A 20,332-nucleotide genomic window follows, 5' to 3' on the forward strand; every position below is an offset into this window, starting at 1 on the left:
TGCTTTTTTCTTTCTGAGCAGACTATAGAGTGGTACATGCACGTGATGTTCCATGGTATTCAAAATTGTTGCCTTTTGTTTGCAAACTTAGGGAAAATGAGGTCAATTCGATTCTCATTTAGTTGGCTTTGTTCAATGTAAAACAGAAGTAGTACTCAGTTTCTCTTTGATGATTAGAATAATGGCTAAGCTCACCAAGGCTAGAATTATGGATAGTAATTTGAATATTCATAATCCATGACTCGGTAAAAGGAAAAGAATTAGCTATATCAAAAATATACATAAATATCATAAAAAGAGTAGTATTTGAAACCCAGTGAACATGTAACAAAACTATTTTGAAAAAAAAAAAAAAACTCTTGTGTTTATCATTTTCATGCTATATACCCTGTTAAGTGGCTGGCTGCAAAAGAACCCCTTTAATGATCAGGATCGATACGTTATTCTTTAAGCCACCATTCATTTTAACCATAAAATTTTGTGTATTTAAATAAATCGAGAGTCAGTAATTTTTATGTTACAAGGAAAATATGACATCCTATAGCTAAATATTTTGAATACCTAACTTCTGCTTATTTTACCTTAATTACGACATTATGCTTTGATATTAAATGGAAAACATAATCTGATTTATCAAAAAACATTACAAAATTAGTACTTTCAGGACACATATTTATTTTCCAATTAATTTCATTGATCTTACAGGCAGAATAGTATCTTGATCTATTACATTCAACAACACCAAAAAGTCTACAACTCTGGTGTCAATATCAATAATTACTAAAAATCAAGCAAGCAATTTACAACTATCTGCAATTAAGGAAATTAGATCCAAAAGGCATGTAACAGCAATAACAATAAAATAGTATTTGTGTTAAGACATAAATAGCCAACATGAATTTAGTACCTCAGGCATTTTTCTAATTTATACAAATTTTGGAAATTGAGGAGCACGTTGGCCAGTCCACCAATGATCATGAAAGAGAAAATACATAAATGTGCCTATTTTGCTAATAGTACATGTTCAGCTCTTTAGCTTGACATTGTGTGGTACAGTTATCCCTTCCAAGCATTAGACGTCAATACTACATATGCCTCAAGCTCTTTTACAGATGAATGATCTGATGAAGATGCCCTCATTTCAGAAACTAAGGTCATTAATGTTTATCTTCACTTGTAACATTTCAGAAGACTTGCTGAACCTAAAGAAAGCCCAATCTCAGACTGCTGGATGAACAGCGACACCTAGTGGTCATTTTAACCCCTAAACAAATATCTTAAAAGTATAAACTCAAGGGTATCCATGAAACAAGTGAAATTGCCACAAATGCATCACCTTTAATAGCGACACAAGCCTATTTCCAATGAAACTGTATCTGAAAATCATAAATACTTTTAGTAAATTTTCTCTTGATCAGTAATAATATAAATTTAATGAAAAGCCAGCATTTGGACTTCAAATCTTTATTCTTAATCAACAACCCTTATACAGGTAAATATCCTCCTTTGTAGATTTTTGTAAAAATCCAATTTCAATTTCTTCATGTCTGAGTTCTTGCTCATAAAAGGATGACATAAAGAACTCTGAAGCACTCTGACCTACTGAATAATCAGTTTTGTGGCTCTTTTATGAATACATGATTTGGAATGTCCCAGCAACAAATTCAGACACTCTATACAACAATGCACTGAGGTTCAAAATCAAGACATTATAAAAGCTGCCAGTCTGTTAATTATTATTGGATTGAGTTTACACTGGAGATGTTATTAATTTTTTGGAAACAGAGAGTATCCAGTTCAACAATATTTTCTAACACAACTGATTCATGAATTATAGAATCATTTTACCATCAGAAAGTCATTGTTTAGTAGGTATAACTGTTTCCTGTTAATGAAAAAGTTGGTAGGTACATTCTTTGGCCATCTGCACAGCCCATCTGAGGCAGTCCAAGCAAGCTTCTGCTGTTCGCTGGAACCTTAGCTCACCATTCCCCGTACATACTTCCCGTCACACCTAACACTGCTCCCCACACCTTTCTGGACAACTCCAGAGAAACTCCACCTTCCTGTCACCAGGAAAGATTCTTCCTGGGCACAAACTGTATCTTGCAGTTCCATTATTGTTCATGGGACACACAGGGATTTTTCCCTTCCAGAGGGACTGAGGCACCCCCTACAATGCCCAGACATACATGAAGGAATATAGGTGGAATCACTATCTATCGACTTATTTCATCTCCCCTAAATTAATTGCCAAGGGTCAAGACTAGATTTTCTCCTTCCCTGTAACCTTTTAAGGCTTTGTTGATGACAATAAATACATGCAAGGTTTAGACAACAATTTTTGCATTAACACACCAGCCTCCCTAAATGCAGAATGAGCCTATTTAACACTCCCAGATCAACAAAATACCCACTCCCCAGCCACATGCCACGCTAGCAGTTACCTGGGACATTCACCTAAATGCCACCTGTGGGCACAAAAGGGCTGGAGAGGCCAAGACTCCCAGTGACTGTTCATAACAGTCCACGGGAGTGATATCTCACAGGCACCTTCGAATTGGGGAACCATGAGGAAATTTAAGAGTTTCATGTCAATGCTAGTCAGACATGTTCCAGTAGGCATCTCATGCCCAAGTAGGTAAGCAGTTAATTTTAATAAATTAGTAACTGTGATTTATGTGCATTTAAAATTAACACTAAGGTCAGATGAGGTGCTATAAGTGTAAAGCCCAGGGTTTTCTCCAGCCAACTCCCCCCAGTAACTCCCCAGTCCTCTTTTTCCAAGGTCCTCAGTTACAGGAGGATGCATGGGCTGTAGCCACAAGTAGTCAAACATAATGTTTACTAAGGGGACAGGCAGCCATGAGTGGCATCGGAGGCACCTGGAAGTTGCATTCTATTGTCATCATTATATAGACTTCATTCTCCCTTTTCCCCCTTCTTTGTCCCTTTGCCTCCCTTATTTCTGCCTAAACCTAACAGTGAGAGTATGAAGTACTGCTGTGCCCTGCTGCTATCTGAACTCCTGTGTTGAGTAACAAAGATGATTTCTGAATTCCAGGAGAAAATACTGCTAACTATTCAACACTCAACACACCCAGACAGTCTCAGATGAAGAGCTACGGGCAATCATAGGTTATTATTACTGTCTGCTCATAATAATAAACTTCTCCCCCAAAATAACCCAGAACTTGAACTGACATTTTGAGCGAAAGGTCTACTCTCTACCTGTCAGCATTCACATATCTTGACTTTGCACATGTTTTAAGGATGAATTAGTTCAGGTTTGCAAATAAGTCCTCTCAAAGTTACCAGCCCACAAAGACATCTTCATTGCCTCCTCTCCCTGCATAAACTAGCCAAAGAGTAAAGTAAATTATGCTTTTTACTAGCTGCCCAGGGTCATTGTTCACTGGGCCTGGAAGAGTGGAGAAGGATCTAGTTGAATGGCTAGATGAGTTGCCGCCACTAGATCCCCACCAGCCTAGAAATAATTTGGTCTGGGTCTGAGCACTAATATCATGCTGCCAAGTCTCTTTCTGAAAAGCATAAAAGCAAAATATCCCATTCCTGCAAGAAAACCAACCACAAGGATGGTGCCAAGAACTTTTGGGGCCCTTTTCTTGGCCACGCGGAATGCGGTTGGCAACACCGCAGAGATTAATATATTGTTGACATGTCCTAAAACCTTGTTAAATGTTTTTCTCTTCAAGACACGCTCGTAATAGGTTTCCAAGTTCGGTCGCTTTCCATTTCCCCAGTTTCTCCTCGCAAACCCCAGGAACTTCAGTCGATGCAGTGTAACAGCAAGCGAGATGTCAGCCAAGGTGAAGGATTCCCCGCAGAGCCATGGCTGGCGGCCCTCTTCTGATTAGAGAAAGGGACATGGAGAATAAGGGGCAAGCACTGTACTGATAGACTTTGGTCAGCATCTTTGGTCTTAGTCTTGACGGCAAGGGTGAGTGTAGCAAAAGATGAAGGCCATGGTACATTTTCTTGACAATACTCAGCAAGTAATTCTATGCTTTAAAAAAAAAAAAAGTCCATGCAAATGTATCCCAAGCTAAGGGAGACTTGCTTGACATCTGTCAGGCACCTGGGTCCCTAGGTGCCACTAGAGCCACTTGAGCTCAAAGCCTGTCTATCATTTTGAGGAGTTGAGAGCCTCCAAGCCAAAGGAGTTAACAGATATTTCCTTCTGGGTTAAGAAAATGACAGGTGTACTTTAGGAAAATCCATATGTCACTCAGTAGTTGCCGCTTTTAGTTACTTATTTAAAACAGAAGAAAGTCCCTATTGTGAAGCAAGTTTCAGGTAAAATGGTCTTTAACTTTGTTGTCAATCAGAATAGTGCAAATGGTCCATATGTCTGCACCTGGGCTTCATCGTGAAGCCAGGTTCACAGGTACAGCAGATGGATACTCACCAGCCAGCCTGCACATACACACAGGCTGGCTCCCATGTTATACTTTACTCCAATTTGCAGTTTTTCTCCCTGCCTAAGGAAAAAACTAGAGGGAGAATTCAAGCAGGTACTCAGGTTATTCAACCAAACTAACTGCTTTAGTTAAAAACTTGTGAAACAGGCCAGGTAGGAATCTACAAAGCATAACTTAAATTGTGCAGAAAACTCCTTCATCAGTCATATTTCACATAGATGCAGAGTTACAATTAGACACCTGGGTTTTGCTGAATTTGACACCTATTATTGTTGCTATCATAATTTAAACTGCCCATGAGTACTAACAATTAAAAACAGATTACAGAATGTTTTTGGTGAAACCTAAGAATGTTCCCATAAATACTCCTGATGTCCAGAAAAAGAGAAAAAGGACACAAATGAGAACCTACCTGGGGTTTCTTCATTTCTTCTTTGCAACTCAGTTTCAACCTGATCCAAGACTTTCTCCAATTCATCAAGAATTTTCTTCAAGTATTTGACATTGTCGTGGTCAAGGAGCTTTGACTAATTAACAAAAATAACTTATAGGTTATTTATGCCTGTAAAAATAATCCGTGTAGAGCAGAGCAGATACAAACTCTTATAGAGTTGGAGCCTGTTTATTCTAGACAATGAGAAGAAATAGAATAACTTTGTTAAAGCAAAAGCAAACCTGACAGAAAATGCCCTGGCTGTGAAAATAACCCAGGGGTCAGACCCACTGTTCACTGGCAACTCCTGTGGAACCAAATGATCAGAGAGGGCAAAGAATATGAGGGGCACAAAGAGACTGCTCTCATGCCCAACTCCGGAATGGAACGTCAGCAGCCTTCAACAAATGAATAACTGAGGGCTCAGAGATGAGAGAGGAATCTGAATGCAGTGAGGTAAAGAACAGGTGGAGAGTAAGGAGTGCTGTGTGTGCAGGCGTTTCTCTTGAGAAGCTCATTTATTTCGCTCATGTAGGATAAAGGAGGCTGGGAAGTAGAGGGAGGATTGGGAGTGCTGACGTCTGCTAGATTTTCAACATGGGAGAAGTTTACACAGTTTGTTGGAGGAAAGAATTATCAGAAAGAGAAAGGCTGACTCTAACTGATGAAGCAAAGACCTGCTCCTCGGGAGGCAGACACATCAAAATGCATGAACTCAAAATGGATTTAAGCCTTGATAGTAAGACCCGAAACCATAAGACTCCTAGAAGAAAACACAGGCGGTCAGCTCACTGACTTGGTCTTGGCAATGATTTTTTTAATCTGACACCAGAAGCAAAAGCAACAAAAGCAAAAATAAACAAGTGTGACTACATTAAACTAACAAGCTTCTTTCTGCACAGTAAAGGAACCCATCGACAAAACGAAAAGGCAACCTACTAAGTGGGAGCCAATACTTAAAAATCATATATCTGAGAAGGGGCTAATATTCAAAATCGATAAAGAGCTCCTATAACTCAATAGCAAACAAACAAACAATCTAATTTAAAAATGGGCAGAAGATCTGGATAGACATTTTTCCAAAGAAGACATACAATGGCCAATAGGTACATGAAAAGATGCTCAACATTGTAAATCATCAGGGAAAACAAATCAAAACCACAATAAGATATCACCTCACCCCTGTTAGAATGGCTATTATCAAAAAGTCAAGGAATCACAAGTGTTGACAAGGATGTGGAGAATGGGGGGAGCACTTGTGTTCTGTTGGTGGGAATGTAAATTGGTGCAGCCACCGTGGAAAATAGTATGGAGGTTCCTCAAAAAATTAAAAATAGAACATATAATCCAGCAATTCTACTTCTGGGTATTTAGCCAAAGAAAAACAAAAACACTAACTCGAAAGATATCTGCACTCCTGTGTTCACTGCAATATTATTTACAATAGCCAAAACATGGAAACAACCTAAGTGTTCATCAATAGATGAAGGGATTAAAAAATTGTGATTTGTATATATAGAATGGAATATTCTTCAGCTATTAAAAGACTGAAATTTTGCCATTAGCAACAATGTGGATGGACCTTGAGGGCATTACGCTAAGTGAAGTAAGTCAAGCAGAGAAAGACAAATCCCATATGATCTCTCTTATTGGTGGAATCTAAAAACAAACAAACAAATAACCAAGCTCATAGATGCAGAGAACAGACTGGTGGTTGCCAGAGGCAGGGGGGTGAGGGGTTGGAGAACTGGGTGAAGGGGATCAAAAGGTACAAAGGAAAAAAACTGAAAGGCATGTGGGGTATATATATTAAAAAAAAAAAAAAAAAAAAACTCGCCGGTAGCTTTATTGGTATAAAAAAGTCATAGACAGAGGTCTAGCTGCCTCAAAGTGGAAAAATACCTGAAATGACAGATTCCTAGAATATTTTATTAACTTGCTTTTACATTTTATAAGTTTCCTTGGCAACCAGCATGAGCAATGACTGCTTTTTAAGCAATTGTCGTTAGGTCTGAATATCAAATCTAATAAAGAAAAATTCTTTCTAAAAGCAGAGCATAAGCCGAAGGTAACATGTGTTCTGGTGACTTGCGATATTTAATAGAAGATGTTCTAAAAAATAGTGATACTGTACAAAAAGTAGAACATTTAATACAAACAGCGGATGTCAGTTGAGGACAGCCTGGTTTACTTACTTGAAGTCGCTTCTGTTTTGCAATGTACGCCTCTTGTAAATCTGGGTTTTCTTCAGCAAGTTTTTTCAGTTCAGACTCTGTGTTACCAATTTGGCCTGATGACAAAACCATTTTTGAAACAGAAAATTATTTCCTCCCTTCCATACAAGAAACAAAGAAAAGCAGGGAAACTCAATGGTAAGAGCATAAGCCCTGGGGGTCATGCCCTTCCTCTGCCTCAGACTCCCCCTCTGTGTGCCTCAGTTTCCTCACTTTTAAAATGGAGCTATCCCGTGCTTTGTGACCACCTAGAGGGGTAGGATAGGGAGGGTGGGAGGGAGACACAAGAAGGAGGAGATATGGGGATATATGTATATGTATAGCTGATTCACTTTGTTATAAAGCAGAAACTAACACACCATTGTAAAGCAGTTATACTCCAACAAAGCTGTTAAAAAAAGAAAAAACTACAAAGTCTAAATAAATAAGTACTGCACTCTGTTAAAAAAAAATGTTTAATGCATGAGACCCCCTACGCACACACGTTGTCCCTCTCTCTCTCTCTCTCTCTCTCTCTCTCACACACACACACACACACACACACACACACACACTGGAGCAACCAGTTGTTCTGTTCTTCCTGGTGCCTCTATACTCTTTTTCTTAAGATCCTCTCTCGCTTGTAACATTCTGACTTTCCTGAACTATAAGGGTGACCTTTAAGCTATTATATTACTAAGAAGAACGAATCAGGAAAAGAAGAAAACTAAACACTCATCTTGATCCTTTCATTATCCTCTTAAAAGGGGGTTTCTACCTCTACATTGTTCCTCTGCATCAAAGGACCCTGCCGCTGATCTCAGTAGGTGGGAGCTGCTAGAGAGAAAGACCGGTACAACCTTGTCATGGCAAAGCCCATTAACAATTCCCAGGAAATAAAAATAGAATCTGGGTAAATAAATAAATAAATAATAAAATAAAATGGAGCTCTCAGAGTATCTGCCACACAGGCTGAGAATGAAATGGAAGGCACCGTGGAAAAGCATTGAACTCAAAGCCCAGCACATCATAAGTGCTTGAGCAGGGTAGTTCTACCTTTCAATACTTTCCAAGTTTTCTGTAATAAATTTCTATGTAAAGGGAAGGAAAAAGCCTTATTTAGAGAAATATTTACTCTAGGTAAATATAGTCAGAACACTGGTTTCAAATCATATATGAGTATTTCTGAGAAGGAGGTGGAACAAGAGGAAGGTGAGAAGCTGGAAGAGAGAGGAGAAAAATGGAGGGAGGGAGAGCAGGGCAGGGAAGGCAAGAGGAGAGGAGTGAGGAGGAGGGTATCGAAAAGAAAGTAAAATAGCGTAAGTAAGAGAACTGTAAAGGCGAGGTAGGATGTAACAGGAAGGACGTGCTTTCTGGAATTGAAGCTCTGGGTGTGAGTGTTCCTGGTCAAACACCCCCGGTCTGATCACAGCCCCTTCCCTTCCCATCCCATCCCATCCCAATCCCCTGGGCTATGGAGCACACCTCCTCCCGCTCCTGACCCTTCCCTATGCTCAGGGAGGAGGAAGGAGAGAGCTGGAGGTCACAGCTCAACCTCAGTGAATCTCCGATCACTAAACTCAGAGGAAGAGTAATGGCTAGACAGCCTGTAGCCCAGCTCTTCATATAATGAAACAAAAATTAAGGACCAGAAATGTGAACTCAGTCGCCCGTAACTCCCAGCAGATCCCAGCTTTCCTTATTCCTAGTCCATTTGTCCTTGAGAACATGTTATGTTCTCTACTTTTCCACAGGCCACTCTTCTGAGTTTTATTTAAGCTTGGCCCTCAAGGCCAAGAGCTGGAAAATCAGGTCCTGTAGACAATAAATGTCCAGCTGAACAGCTGAAGCACAGATTCATCTGACTGGTGCGTGGATTGATATATAACACGCACGTCCATGAAGCAAACTCAACAACCCTGCCCCCAAGTCTTCCTGAGGTGTGCTAGGTCTCAAAAATGAATTAAAAGAAACTTGAGACAGAATTCCAGGTCTTTAAGATCTTTACATACTGCGAATCCTTGTTGTTGCATAAGCTGGGATCATGGAGTCCACAGTTAGCTCGGGATGTAAAATGCAGCCGTGTGTATAGGCATCCATGGGCAAGGAGTCAAGTAGTTCTCGATAATGTTGTACCCGTGGGTAATACATGCTTCCTTTATCAGGCATTAACCTGGGTGTTTTTTCTAAAATACACACACAAACACATACACAAACATTGAAGGAAAAGTTACAAACAAGATGTTACATCCAAAAGCAAGAAACAAAACCTCCAGCCCCTCAACATTAACATTTTCAGTATTATATGAAGGGATTTAAAGGATGATATCTCTCCAGCCCAGACATTCAAAATTTGAATTGGACTGAGGTACCAGACCAGATTCCCAAACCATGATCACACTTCTCCACCTTGCAAATCACTACTCTCAAGGTCTAGTTTTTTATGCCAACTCCTCTGCGGAAATTTCCCCAACCTTCCACAACTACCAACATCTGACTAAGTCAAGTGTGCCTTCCTCTGTACATGCAAAATACTCTGTACGTACTCCATTATAGCCCTTAGCACCTTAATTAGTTGTTTGTATCTTTTTGCCCCATAAACCCCTTCAGGGCAAGGAACGTATGATCCGGAGTCTAGCATAGTGTCTCATACATTTTAGGCCCTTGGTAAATGTTGGTTAAATGAATGAAGGCTCATTATGGAAAGATGATCAGGGACCACACCTTCCCAGGTTCCAGTTAATACCAAGAGTGATCCCACTGATGCTATGCGAATGGGAATTGATCATCTTCATGGAATTCACCAGCAATTTCTAATATTTTATCTCTGCAAAGTACGTTCTACATAAATCTTCATTTGCTGGTTAACCTCTAGACTATAGACTCCTTAAGGGCAGGGACCATGTATTGTTCTTTGTTGAATCCCAGTGCCCAATATAATGTTTGGCTCATAGTAGGTGTTGAATAAATTTCAATTAATGAATTAATATATTCCCAAATTGCTAGTTATTATAGAATATTTGAGCTGCAGAAGCTCTGTAGCAGTTAACGAGGACACTGAGATATATAGGCTGAGACATTCTCCCAAGATCCCACAGCTAATTAGAGGCAGACCAAGAACCAAAGTCATTAACTCCTAATGCAGTGCTCTGTTTTATTACATCATTGTAACATCTTCAAAGGGTTTACTTCTCAGAGACTATTCAAGAAGAATAAAAATGAACCATGTGATCCAAAGGTCAGGGCTAAGTCCCTACAGGATCTATTCCCACTTCTGACTCTCAAACTTCCCCTAAAAAAAATGCCAACAAGCTTATTAATCTAACAGGTGAAAAGAACGACCTCAACTCTATTCATTTATTTTTTGCTTATTCACTTATTCATTTAGTTTGAGTTATTTATTTAATTTAGAATCCTTTTGAGCATCGCACACTCATTCATAAGCATTGACAATTCAGAGTTGGTTGCAGAGCAAGATTTCAGGCAAGATCTCATAATGCCAGACCAAGTAGTACATGATTTTAAGCCAACAGGCTAATTCTGACTCTCTAAGAAAAAAGAATACGGATTACTCCTCAAACCAGTGGGCAAATGTCCCTGCTGGGAGTCCAATTCCCTGCTGGGAGTCCAATTCTGAAGTCTGCATTAGAATGACCAAGAATGAAGTGTCAGCTACATTCTGCTCGTCAACCGTGAATTTGCCCAACTAGAGCACACTTCCTTGCTGACTTTTCAGGATCTCAGAATATCACCAGGATCCCAAGCAATGCATGGTAAACATTCCCATGAGGATAATAGACTGGAGGCCTTCTAAGGTCCTTGAAATTCTAAAGAGTTCTTAACCTTTTGTGTGCCACTGACCTCTTCTCAAAATAATGTTCTTAAATGCATAAAATACAAGACATAGGATTGCAAAGGAAATTGATTATATTAAAGTAAGCTATCAAAGTAATTTTAAATTATAAAATACTAATATGGGTGTCTTTTTATTAATACACTAACAAAAGTTAGCAGCAGGTCTAATAACTACCATAATTTCAAAGTAGTGATGGGCATAAGTGATATTTTAAGATATCAGCAATAACTTGATATGCTATGAACACATCACAGTCACATGAACATACGAACAAAGTCACAGGCACTCCTGATATTGCTTTGGATTATGCCTACATTGGAAATGAAAGGAAATGATAAATTTCTGTTTGAAATTAGTGAAAAATAAAGATGTAATTTTTTCCCCTCTAAGATATCAAATGTCCTGAATTCTATTCCCAGACCACTAGCAGTAAAAGTTCTCAAAGTATGGTCTGAAAACCCCTGGGCTTCCTGAAGACACTCTCAGGGGGTCTACAAGTCAAAGCTACTTTTATAGTAATACTAAGATGTTAATTGCTTTTTCACTCTTATTCTCTCTTGAGTGTACGACGATATTTTCCAGAGCCTATACAACATGTGATAACTCCATCACTTTGACAGTTAATGGAATGTGGGGTTGTATATTCTTCTATTTTAAACTTTTCTCAATTTTAATTTCTAGTTTGATAGATATTGATAGATAGAACACATAAACAAAAGCTCTCAAATGTCCTCATTAACTTTTAAGACAAAGGGGCCTTGAAACCAAACTGTTTAAGAACCACTGTTCTGGGGGGGTCCAAGAACCACAGGTTAATGACCATAAATGATACGGCATTTTAAAATGCCTCTCAAGTGGTTAAATTTATAGCTACTGGCTCTGGCTGCTTTCTTGTGCCAGGCCGGGGGCTTGTCTTCAGAAGAGCATACGACTTCCTTCCTGGGAAAGAGAATAAAAGCAGGAAAAAACATCCAATTGCTTTCTGGGGAAGGTCCATCTGGCCAAGTCTGAATCCAAAGATTTGAATGCATGAAAGTAATCTTCTACTCAGTGCTCCATTACTATATAACTATCTCCTAAAACACTTTGTCAGGCAGAGCATCAGATACCCACTGAACCCATGTTCTTTTCCAAGCTCACTTTCTCTCTTCAAGGACACCCTGTCCAGTATAACACATCCAATGTGCCACCAGCATCCTCCCGACACCAGCACACAAAAGTGTCCAGTGCCTCTGGAAAGAGAGTTTTTCAAAAGACAACTGGGAATTTCCTTTGAATTATACAGAAAATCTTCCCTCTCATTCTCATTTTATTTTCCAGTCCTTCCATAAAGCATTTTTCTTACGATACTAAAAAGAGAAAATCTTTTCTTGGTATTCTACCTCAATCAGGAGTGAGAAAGCAATAGAAGGGTTACAGGGTTTGAGAAACAGGCAATACGAATAATTCTGGGAACTCTTCATTGGGGTGGAAGGTTGCAGTAGTGGAAGCCAGGATTAGTGACTAAGCTGGAAGAATAAGTAAGTACATTGGCATAAGACCTGACATTGTAGAACTGAGTAGGGACAAAGGCAGGTCTTATACTGCACCTAAATTTAGGCAGCAAATTAGAAACAGGCAGATGGACATAAAGCAGAAAGATGTGATAAGCAACAAAGAGAGAAAACAAAAGAACAAAATTGTAAATCAGAAAGAAACAATAAAAGCATTCTGTAACCATTTAATGAGGACCAACAGCTCCATATATTCTCAAGTCCCTGTATTGTTGGGTAGAATAACAGTGGCCCTGAGCCATTAAAAAAATTTACATTCAGTTTCCCCAAGAGCAAAAACTAAAAAGAATCTAGGGGCTTAAAGGCATATGTTTTAATTATTTTCCTAAATTGGCTGCTTTGATTTCCTACACTCCCCAGTGATGGCAGATAAAGGAGGCATTATTATGACTGTTTTCTAGAAAGACACCCCCTAGGTCTATTTGAATAATTGTCAGGTCTTCCTTCAGTGAGAATAGATTAGACTTCATTTCTATCTCTATCCCTTTGCCGACTTTTTATTTTACTTAGATCACTTAGTGATGACATTGGTACATAAGATAATATGCAGCATGTAGCTGAACAAAATTGTACCCTTCAACTAGTCATACACAAGGCTATTAAAAATATAATAATAATGGTAAACAATTAAATTATGACCTGAAGCAAAAGATATGGTTACAAACTGACTACAATTCAAGGCTGTCATAACTTCAGAGCTAGAAAGATCAAATCTAAACACAGATGAGAAAAAACACGATGTCAAATTACACAAGTTCATTATACACATCCAGAATTTTCTGAGACAGAGCCAAATTTGTAGCAAGATAGTCAATACATTTTATACCTTAAATGTTTAACTACTTTTATTTAATTGGTAGTATATTTAAAACTTTTATAGGAACATTCATAATTGGGGGGCAAAAATTCCTTGATCAGATTGTTTGTTCCAATTATTGTATACACATAATATAGAACTAGGACTTCTGTAATTTTAACACCCCGTCCTGTTCACTAAAATTGAACAAATCAGAGAAAGTCTTTTTAAAAATTACTTTTTAAAACCATTTATTGGCATAATCATGAGTTTTAAAGACTCATTTTCTTTTCCTTACCATATTTTCTCTGCACTCAGTTACAGTCCTTTGTGCTAACCTGCAAATTCAGTAGATGTGCAAAAAAGTGTATAATGTTATTCAACTATATATGAGACCCTTTTACTAACAGTTATAAAATTATTTATTCTATGGCCTTAACAATAATTGAAAATTCCCTACATAAATAACTATATTTTTAATATAACAGTAATTTCAGAATGAATATTATCTTTAAAATCTGAACTGATTTTTATATATATTGATAAAACTGCATTTATAAAATAAATTTATATTTCCTAATCAGACTTAGTATGTGATACTTTAATATATACCAGAATACTTGGACTATTTCCAAAGCAAATTCTTTTCCTAAGAATACTTAAAATGATATATCTAGACATAAGACATGGGACATAGTCTTCAGAGAACTGTTATAAAACATATTAAATTACCAAAATTCAATATTCACCATATGATATCCTTGATTCCAGGTTACCACTGAGTTATTTGGCAGTAATAAACAGTATATATTCTAGTATTTTGTAGTTATTTCATGCTCTCTTTTTTTTTTTTTTAGATTTTTTTTTGATGTGGACCTTTTTTTTTTAATTTATTTATTTATTTATTTATTTATTTATTTATGGCTGTGTTGGGTCTTCGTTTCTGTGCGAGGGCTTTCTCTAGTTGTGGCAAGCGGGAGCCACTCTTCATTGCGGTGTGCGGGCCTCTCACTATCGCGGCCTCTCTTGTTGCGGAGCACAGGCTCCAGACGCGCAGGCTCAGTAATTGTGGCTCACGGGCTTAGTTGCTCCACAGCATGTGGGATCTTCCCAGACCAGGGCTCGAACCTGTGTCCCCTGCATTGGCAGGCAGATTCTCAACCACTGCGCCACCAGGGAAGCCCTCTCCTTTTTTTTTTTCCTTCTAAAAATCTGAATTTAATTGGGATGCCAGATTCCTAGCAATTTACATTTTTAATTTTCCAGATAATCTGGAGATTACGTGCTCACTTTTTTTTATTATTTAGTGGCCAAGTTACAGTTCACTAAAAGAGATTATGATATACCAAAAGGATGTAAATATGTAAATACTGATTACACAGAAAGGTGTACAGGTCAGCAAGCCATCATTTTTAGTACAATCCCCAGTTGATAGACTAATAAAGGATAGCAAATAAGAGCAAAGGAGATGCCAGTTGACTACACTCTGTTCTTTAGATGAATGGATACACTTAATTAAAGTCTCTTATATAACCATGGGCAACTGTACGCCTCAGGAAATCCATTCACTCATTATCATTCTAATTTGTCACCTTTCCTCAAAGTTCCATCCATAATTGGTCAAAATGCTGCATGTTCCAACCAGTTCAAATATAGCAGGTCACAATTTGCCATGTTCTAGACAGAATCTATACTTCTGAAACAACTTGAAATCACACTAGTCTTTTATTTCACTGTTGGCTTTTGTTGGTAACTTATTAGCAGGCCAGGTCTCCCATCCTTCATTAATGCAGCTGATTTTTTAAAACAAAATTCATATACTACTTTTAGCCTTGTTAAACTTTATCTTAGTTATTGTTCCATTTTATTGTTCCATGAGAAGCATTTCATAAGCTAGTCATCATTTTAACTATCACAGCTTACACATCCGCAAGTATAATAGTGTTTCCTCGATGTATTTATTCAAACCGTTTGTGGAATTGTTAGACTCAGTCAGAGAATAGAAGCCTAAAAGAACACCAGTAGAGACTCCTGTCCAGGCTGACATCTGTTTTCAATAACTCATTCATTTTAATCATTCAAAAGTATTTATTAAGCTCCCATTAAAGAACAGTCACCATGCCAGGCACTGGGAATACAGTTGTTAATGAAACAGGCACTGTCTCTGACCTCACGGTACTTACAGTGGTCTACAAGTAATTGAAATAATTAAAGTGTGATAAAATTATCATAGGATAAGTGAAATGAGAGAATATAGCTAAACAAGCAACATGGTATAAGAAATTCATAAATGAATATTCTTCATTATGGTGGTTTATTCATCGGAAAATGTGCATTACTTTCATCTAGCCATATATGCTCCTTCGTTCCACAGGGGTGTCATATGACTTAATCTCAACTGCTCTGCTTAAATCAAGATACACTGTATCTAGAATTATGCCCAGCACCTAATAGATTCACTTTTTAAAGTGTTAAAGACATTCTCCAGTAATGTAAAACTTAAGCTGGTTCCTTTTCATCGAGATACTCAAAAAATATATACTTAAAAAATTTTTGACAACACATTCTAGAACTCTGCCACGCTTAAAGACAGTAATTTATATCACTGCTTAAAGCTTAAGCAATTATTTAATGCACAGTAATTTGTAGTAGTGCTTCTCAAACTTTTATGTATATATGAATCACTTGGGAATCTTGTTAAAATGCAGATTCTGATTCAAGAGACTTGCAGTAGAGTCTAGAATTCTGCATTTCTAACCAGCTCCAAGGTGATACCAATGCTGCTGGTACATGGAATATGTGTTAAGTAGCAAGGATTAGAATTCAGCCTCCTCCCTCAGTAACAATTGGGATAACATTTGTCTCTCTCTTGTCTGGCCCTTTTCCTAATCTCAATGAGTTCTTAACGATAAATAGAAATTATCTCAATGATCACTGTGATAATGCTTACATGTTTGTTTTTTATTTTAACACTTTGAGACAAACTTCATCTGGAGACTAGACTAGCCTGCATTTATATAACTGTTTTCTTACTGTCTTCATATCTACCGTGGGTTTTAGTTCCCTTAATCTTAGTCTTCCTTTACCCTTTCCAGTTGAATGACTACTCTCCTTGGGAAATGGGAAAGAGTGAAATAAGAGTTGATTGGACTTGCTTTATCTCTGCAACTGATAAAACTATATCACCTAATCCAAGAGGACAAACAGAAAAGTCAAGTCACCAAGGATATGCAACCAGTTTGCGACAGCTTCAGACTAAGAGCTAGAATTCTTGATTGTCTACTTATTCTATTGGTACAACCAGAATTAAAGTCCTTAGTTCCCATATTTTCCTCTTAATGTTTAGCCCACAGTACCTTCTCCTCTGATTCAATAAATAGTAGTAAGAAAAGGTCAGTATTCACCTTGAGCAGGACTCAGAATGCATTTCAGTTTTGCTATTATATAGTCAAAGAAAAAGAAAAAGCCTTAAAAAAATTTGATGAAGCCTAATAATCATTAACATTACTATACTGTAAAGTATATTGTATATACTATATACTATACTGTATATTACTGAATATCTTACAGGAGAGATAATGTCAGGAAGAGGAGGAGGAGAATGGTAGTCATAGTAGTTCAAAGGATGCTAACAAAAGATTTAAACATGATTTTCATTTGCTATATCTTTTTAAAGCTTTTGATGATTTAAAGTAGAATTCTTATGCAATTATTTTGTCTTATTCACATTATTACAATCACTTCTCCCAAGAAATACAAATTATTATTCAACAGACTTGTCCATTTCCAAAAAGCTCAAGATTGAGAAGAATTGTCTTAAATCAATTAGCCCCCATTTTCTGTGCAGTCCCCAGCATTTAGACTTACAAGGGATAGCAAGTAATGATGGATGGAAAAGCAGTTTAGATCAATGGCCTTTGGTTTAGATCAGTGGCCACCTCCAATCAAAATCTTAGGGAACTAAACACTTGGGTTAAGAATAAGGGAAGCCCATTGCTAATCTAATTCCCTGGGGTAAACTCCCCCCAGCCCCCATTTAGGTCCTATACCTATCTTTCTTCTAAGCACCTCAGACTTTTGGGGGCCTTATAATTTCCTTTCTCAGCTTCCAGTAATTTGGGGTTATATTCTGGTTTTATCTTGCCCAATTAACATCAACATAACTGGTGGCAGATGAAGAGTAACTGGATCTCGTCGTGCATCTTCTTTTTCAGAAGAGTACTTAGCTGATAGCTAAAAGCCCTCTCTGTTCTGCTCTCAGTTCTGTCAGTGATCGGCTGTGTAATCTTGGGCAAATATTGAAGCTACAGTTTACCTCAAAGGCTTGTTATTAGGAAGAAGCAAGACAATGTGTAAGTGGCAATGACTATGAGAGATGGTCCGTGTAATAGGAAGGTTTGGATTTGAAAGGCTTGCATTCCAGCCCTAATCTGCCATAAAATAGCTATGTTACCTTAGGCAACCCCTCTGTTTCTCTTTCCTCGTGTACAAAAGGGGAATAATTAGTCTACCATGCCTATCTCAGGTTGGTTTTTTTTTGAAGACTGACTAGAACAGAAATTATAAAATGTCTGACACAAAACAGGCTGTCAATAAATGATTATTACTTAAAAGCACTGTACAAATTTGAGCCCTATAATTCCTCACAAAAGATATAAAATTCAAACCATACAGATGTAACGAGGGCAAAGATCTCCAAGTATACCAACATTCTAATCTCCCTTGCCTAAGATTTATTCCTCTTTTTCCCTCCTATTGTTTTTAAGGTAGAACCATTTAGTAGACTAAATGAAACTGATTTTCATACTGTACATTTAAAATCAACATTATGAATTTGACTTCAAGGCTAATAAATCACCACCACAAACCATACACCTGCAGGGTTTTTTGCAAGTGAATTTAAAAGGAAAGTTCCAACATTAAAATTGGTAGTTTACGTGAAATCTTTTCAATGGAGTTACAATGGCTTATACAGACTTTATGCTATTGACCCATTTTATATTTGTGTGCTTATGGAAATGGAAAAGGTTGTTGGCACTAAACCATCATCATGAAACCAAAAAGAGGGGAGGAAGGGAGGAAAGGGGGGAGGAAGGGAGGAAAAAGGAAGGAGGGAAGGAAGAAAGGAAGGAAGGAAGGAAGGGGGAAAGGAAGGGAGGGAGGAAGGAAGACATATATTTGTGTTGAAAGTAAATCCAAGAAATCACAAATAGCCTTAACATTACCATCCAGGAAAGTCTGTTCAAGATAATCAATGATCTGAGTGGCCTCACAAATAATGTTTTCCCCGTGGATAAGGACGGGCACTTCTCCAGTTGAGTTCAAACGCATAAACCAGGGTTCATTGTGCTCACTCAGGGGCAGACTTACATCATGTTCCTCGCACTTCAATGCCTTTTCAGCAATTACCAAGCGCACCTGGAAGAGTTCACACTGGTTACCACAACGCGTGGAGGCTTTTAATTAAATGACATCCCTTGGATACCACCAAGCAGCTCTTTTGTGCTTCCCTGAGTTATTAATATTTTCAACATTCTTTTCAACTATTCCTATTCCTGGAATTAACAAGTGAGATATATTCTAGCGTCTTCCTCTTATAAGTGAGAAAAGATAATTAAGTAATGAAAAGGATTCTGGCTATATTCAGTCCACAGTCACCCTCTTCATCACTACTACTTTCTCGGTGTTCTAAACCTTACGACGTGTCCTCCCCATACTAAGGACCTGAAACAGATAGGCTAGGCCTGTTGAAGAGAGTGGATGCGACCAACAGTAAAAGAAGGAACCCTAGATGACGTGGGTGCAGGAAGGCGCTTCCCTCGGCCTCGCTCTCCACGGCCCCGGAGAGAAGGCCTCCCGCCCCAATACCGAAAGCGATGATTTTTTGTCGCATTTCACGACTGGTAGTGCCTTTGCACCTCACACTGATGCTCCCGGCTCCCCTACAAGGCGCACCCCCGCCCCTGAGGGAGCGCCCGCCGGGGTTAGGGCGTCGGAGGCCTGTTTCTAAGTGGGCCGGCTTACCCGGCCAACACCCAGAGGGAGCTGTCCCGGTGCTGAAACCCGATCCGCACCGCCCGCCCGCCCGGCGGAGGCCTTTACCTTTTGAGAGCTGAAGGAATGCGTCCAGTGGTACAGAATGAGCTTAACCTCCGCGTCCGACTTGCCTTCCGCCATCAAGGGCGCTCCCCCTCTCTGCTCGTCCTGCCTCCGGGCCATTTCGGGGATGCGCGAGCGCGGGAGGGCCTCGCCTGTCCGCCCTTTACTTCTCCCAGCCACAGCGCCCTGCAAAGCGCCCTTAGCTTTGCCGGGATGCCACCCGGAGCCGGGAAAGATGAGTTCGCGCAGATGCACGAACAGACCGCTGGGAAGTGTAGTTTCGTGGGCGAGAAAGCTGCTGGGGGGGGGGGGGGGAGTCTGCAAAGACCCGGGGGACGTCTGCGCACAGAAGTCACCTGGGAGGTGCAATTGGATGTTTTTTAGGGAAAACGATCTCAAATATGAGTCCCTGATTATTTAAGATGAGTCATGGAAAATGTTGATTGCAAATTATTCATCGGTTTTGCAGATGGAGTAGAGGTTGCTCGGGCATAAAAGCATCAATTTCCCAAGATACTTAGGGTTCCTCTTGGAGGGTCTGTGCCTTTGGTGGAAGGGAGGTTCCCGGTTTACAGACAAAACAACAGGGTAAAGATTTATGAGTTTTCATTAGAAGATGCTACTATGCGGTCATGTAATAACAACAACAATAATAACAATAAATCTCATAAACAACGGCGAATTAAAATAACCTTGTTAAACACAGAAAATATTTTGCCCATTTTTAAATTTTTTTTAAACTTATTTTATTGAAATATAAAATATTTATATTATAAATATTAAAACAAGTATAGTTGATTTACAATGTTGGGTTAGTTTCAGGTGTACAGCAGAGTGATTCAGTTTTATATATATATATATATATATATATGTATTCTTTTTCATATTCCTTTCCATTATGGTTTATTACAGGATACTGAATATAGTTCCCTGTGCTATA

General features: G+C 38.6%; 1 protein-coding gene across 4 annotated transcripts; it reads right to left on the minus strand.

Moving 5' to 3' along the window:
- Positions 1-655: 655 nt before the first annotated feature.
- Positions 656-19,604, minus strand: GDAP1 (ganglioside induced differentiation associated protein 1). Of its 4 annotated transcripts, none has more exons than XM_036831015.1 (6): positions 19,396-19,604; positions 18,519-18,711; positions 9,101-9,274; positions 7,071-7,165; positions 4,855-4,969; positions 656-3,870 (listed from the first exon to the last, which is right to left on the minus strand). In XM_036831015.1, the coding sequence occupies exons 1-6, from the start codon at positions 19,510-19,512 to the stop codon at positions 3,488-3,490; spliced, it is 1,077 nt and encodes a 358-aa protein (XP_036686910.1). In that variant the 5' UTR covers positions 19,513-19,604; the 3' UTR covers positions 656-3,487. The 4 variants fall into 4 exon arrangements, with proteins under 4 accessions (XP_036686910.1, XP_036686912.1, XP_036686913.1 ...); XM_036831017.1 differs by having other exon boundaries at positions 18,664-18,711; positions 19,396-19,417; XM_036831018.1 differs by lacking the exon at positions 19,396-19,604 and adding an exon at positions 13,592-13,631 and having other exon boundaries at positions 18,664-18,711.
- Positions 19,605-20,332: the final 728 nt, after the last annotated feature.

Source organism: Balaenoptera musculus, chromosome 17, assembly GCF_009873245.2.
Source record: "Balaenoptera musculus isolate JJ_BM4_2016_0621 chromosome 17, mBalMus1.pri.v3, whole genome shotgun sequence".
Classification (NCBI taxonomy): domain Eukaryota; kingdom Metazoa; phylum Chordata; class Mammalia; order Artiodactyla; family Balaenopteridae; genus Balaenoptera; species Balaenoptera musculus.

Coding starts and splice junctions, on each gene's coding strand:
- GDAP1 (XM_036831015.1), bottom strand. CDS start 19,512: ATGGCCCGGAGGCAGGACGAGCAGAGAGGGGGAGCGCCCTTGATGGCG. Junction 18,712..19,395: donor ATTCCTTCAGCTCTCAAAAG/GTAAAGGCCTCC, acceptor GAACTCTTCCAG/GTGCGCTTGGTAATTGCTGA. Junction 9,275..18,518: donor TGAACAGACTTTCCTGGATG/GTAATGTTAAGG, acceptor TGTGTATTTTAG/AAAAAACACCCAGGTTAATG.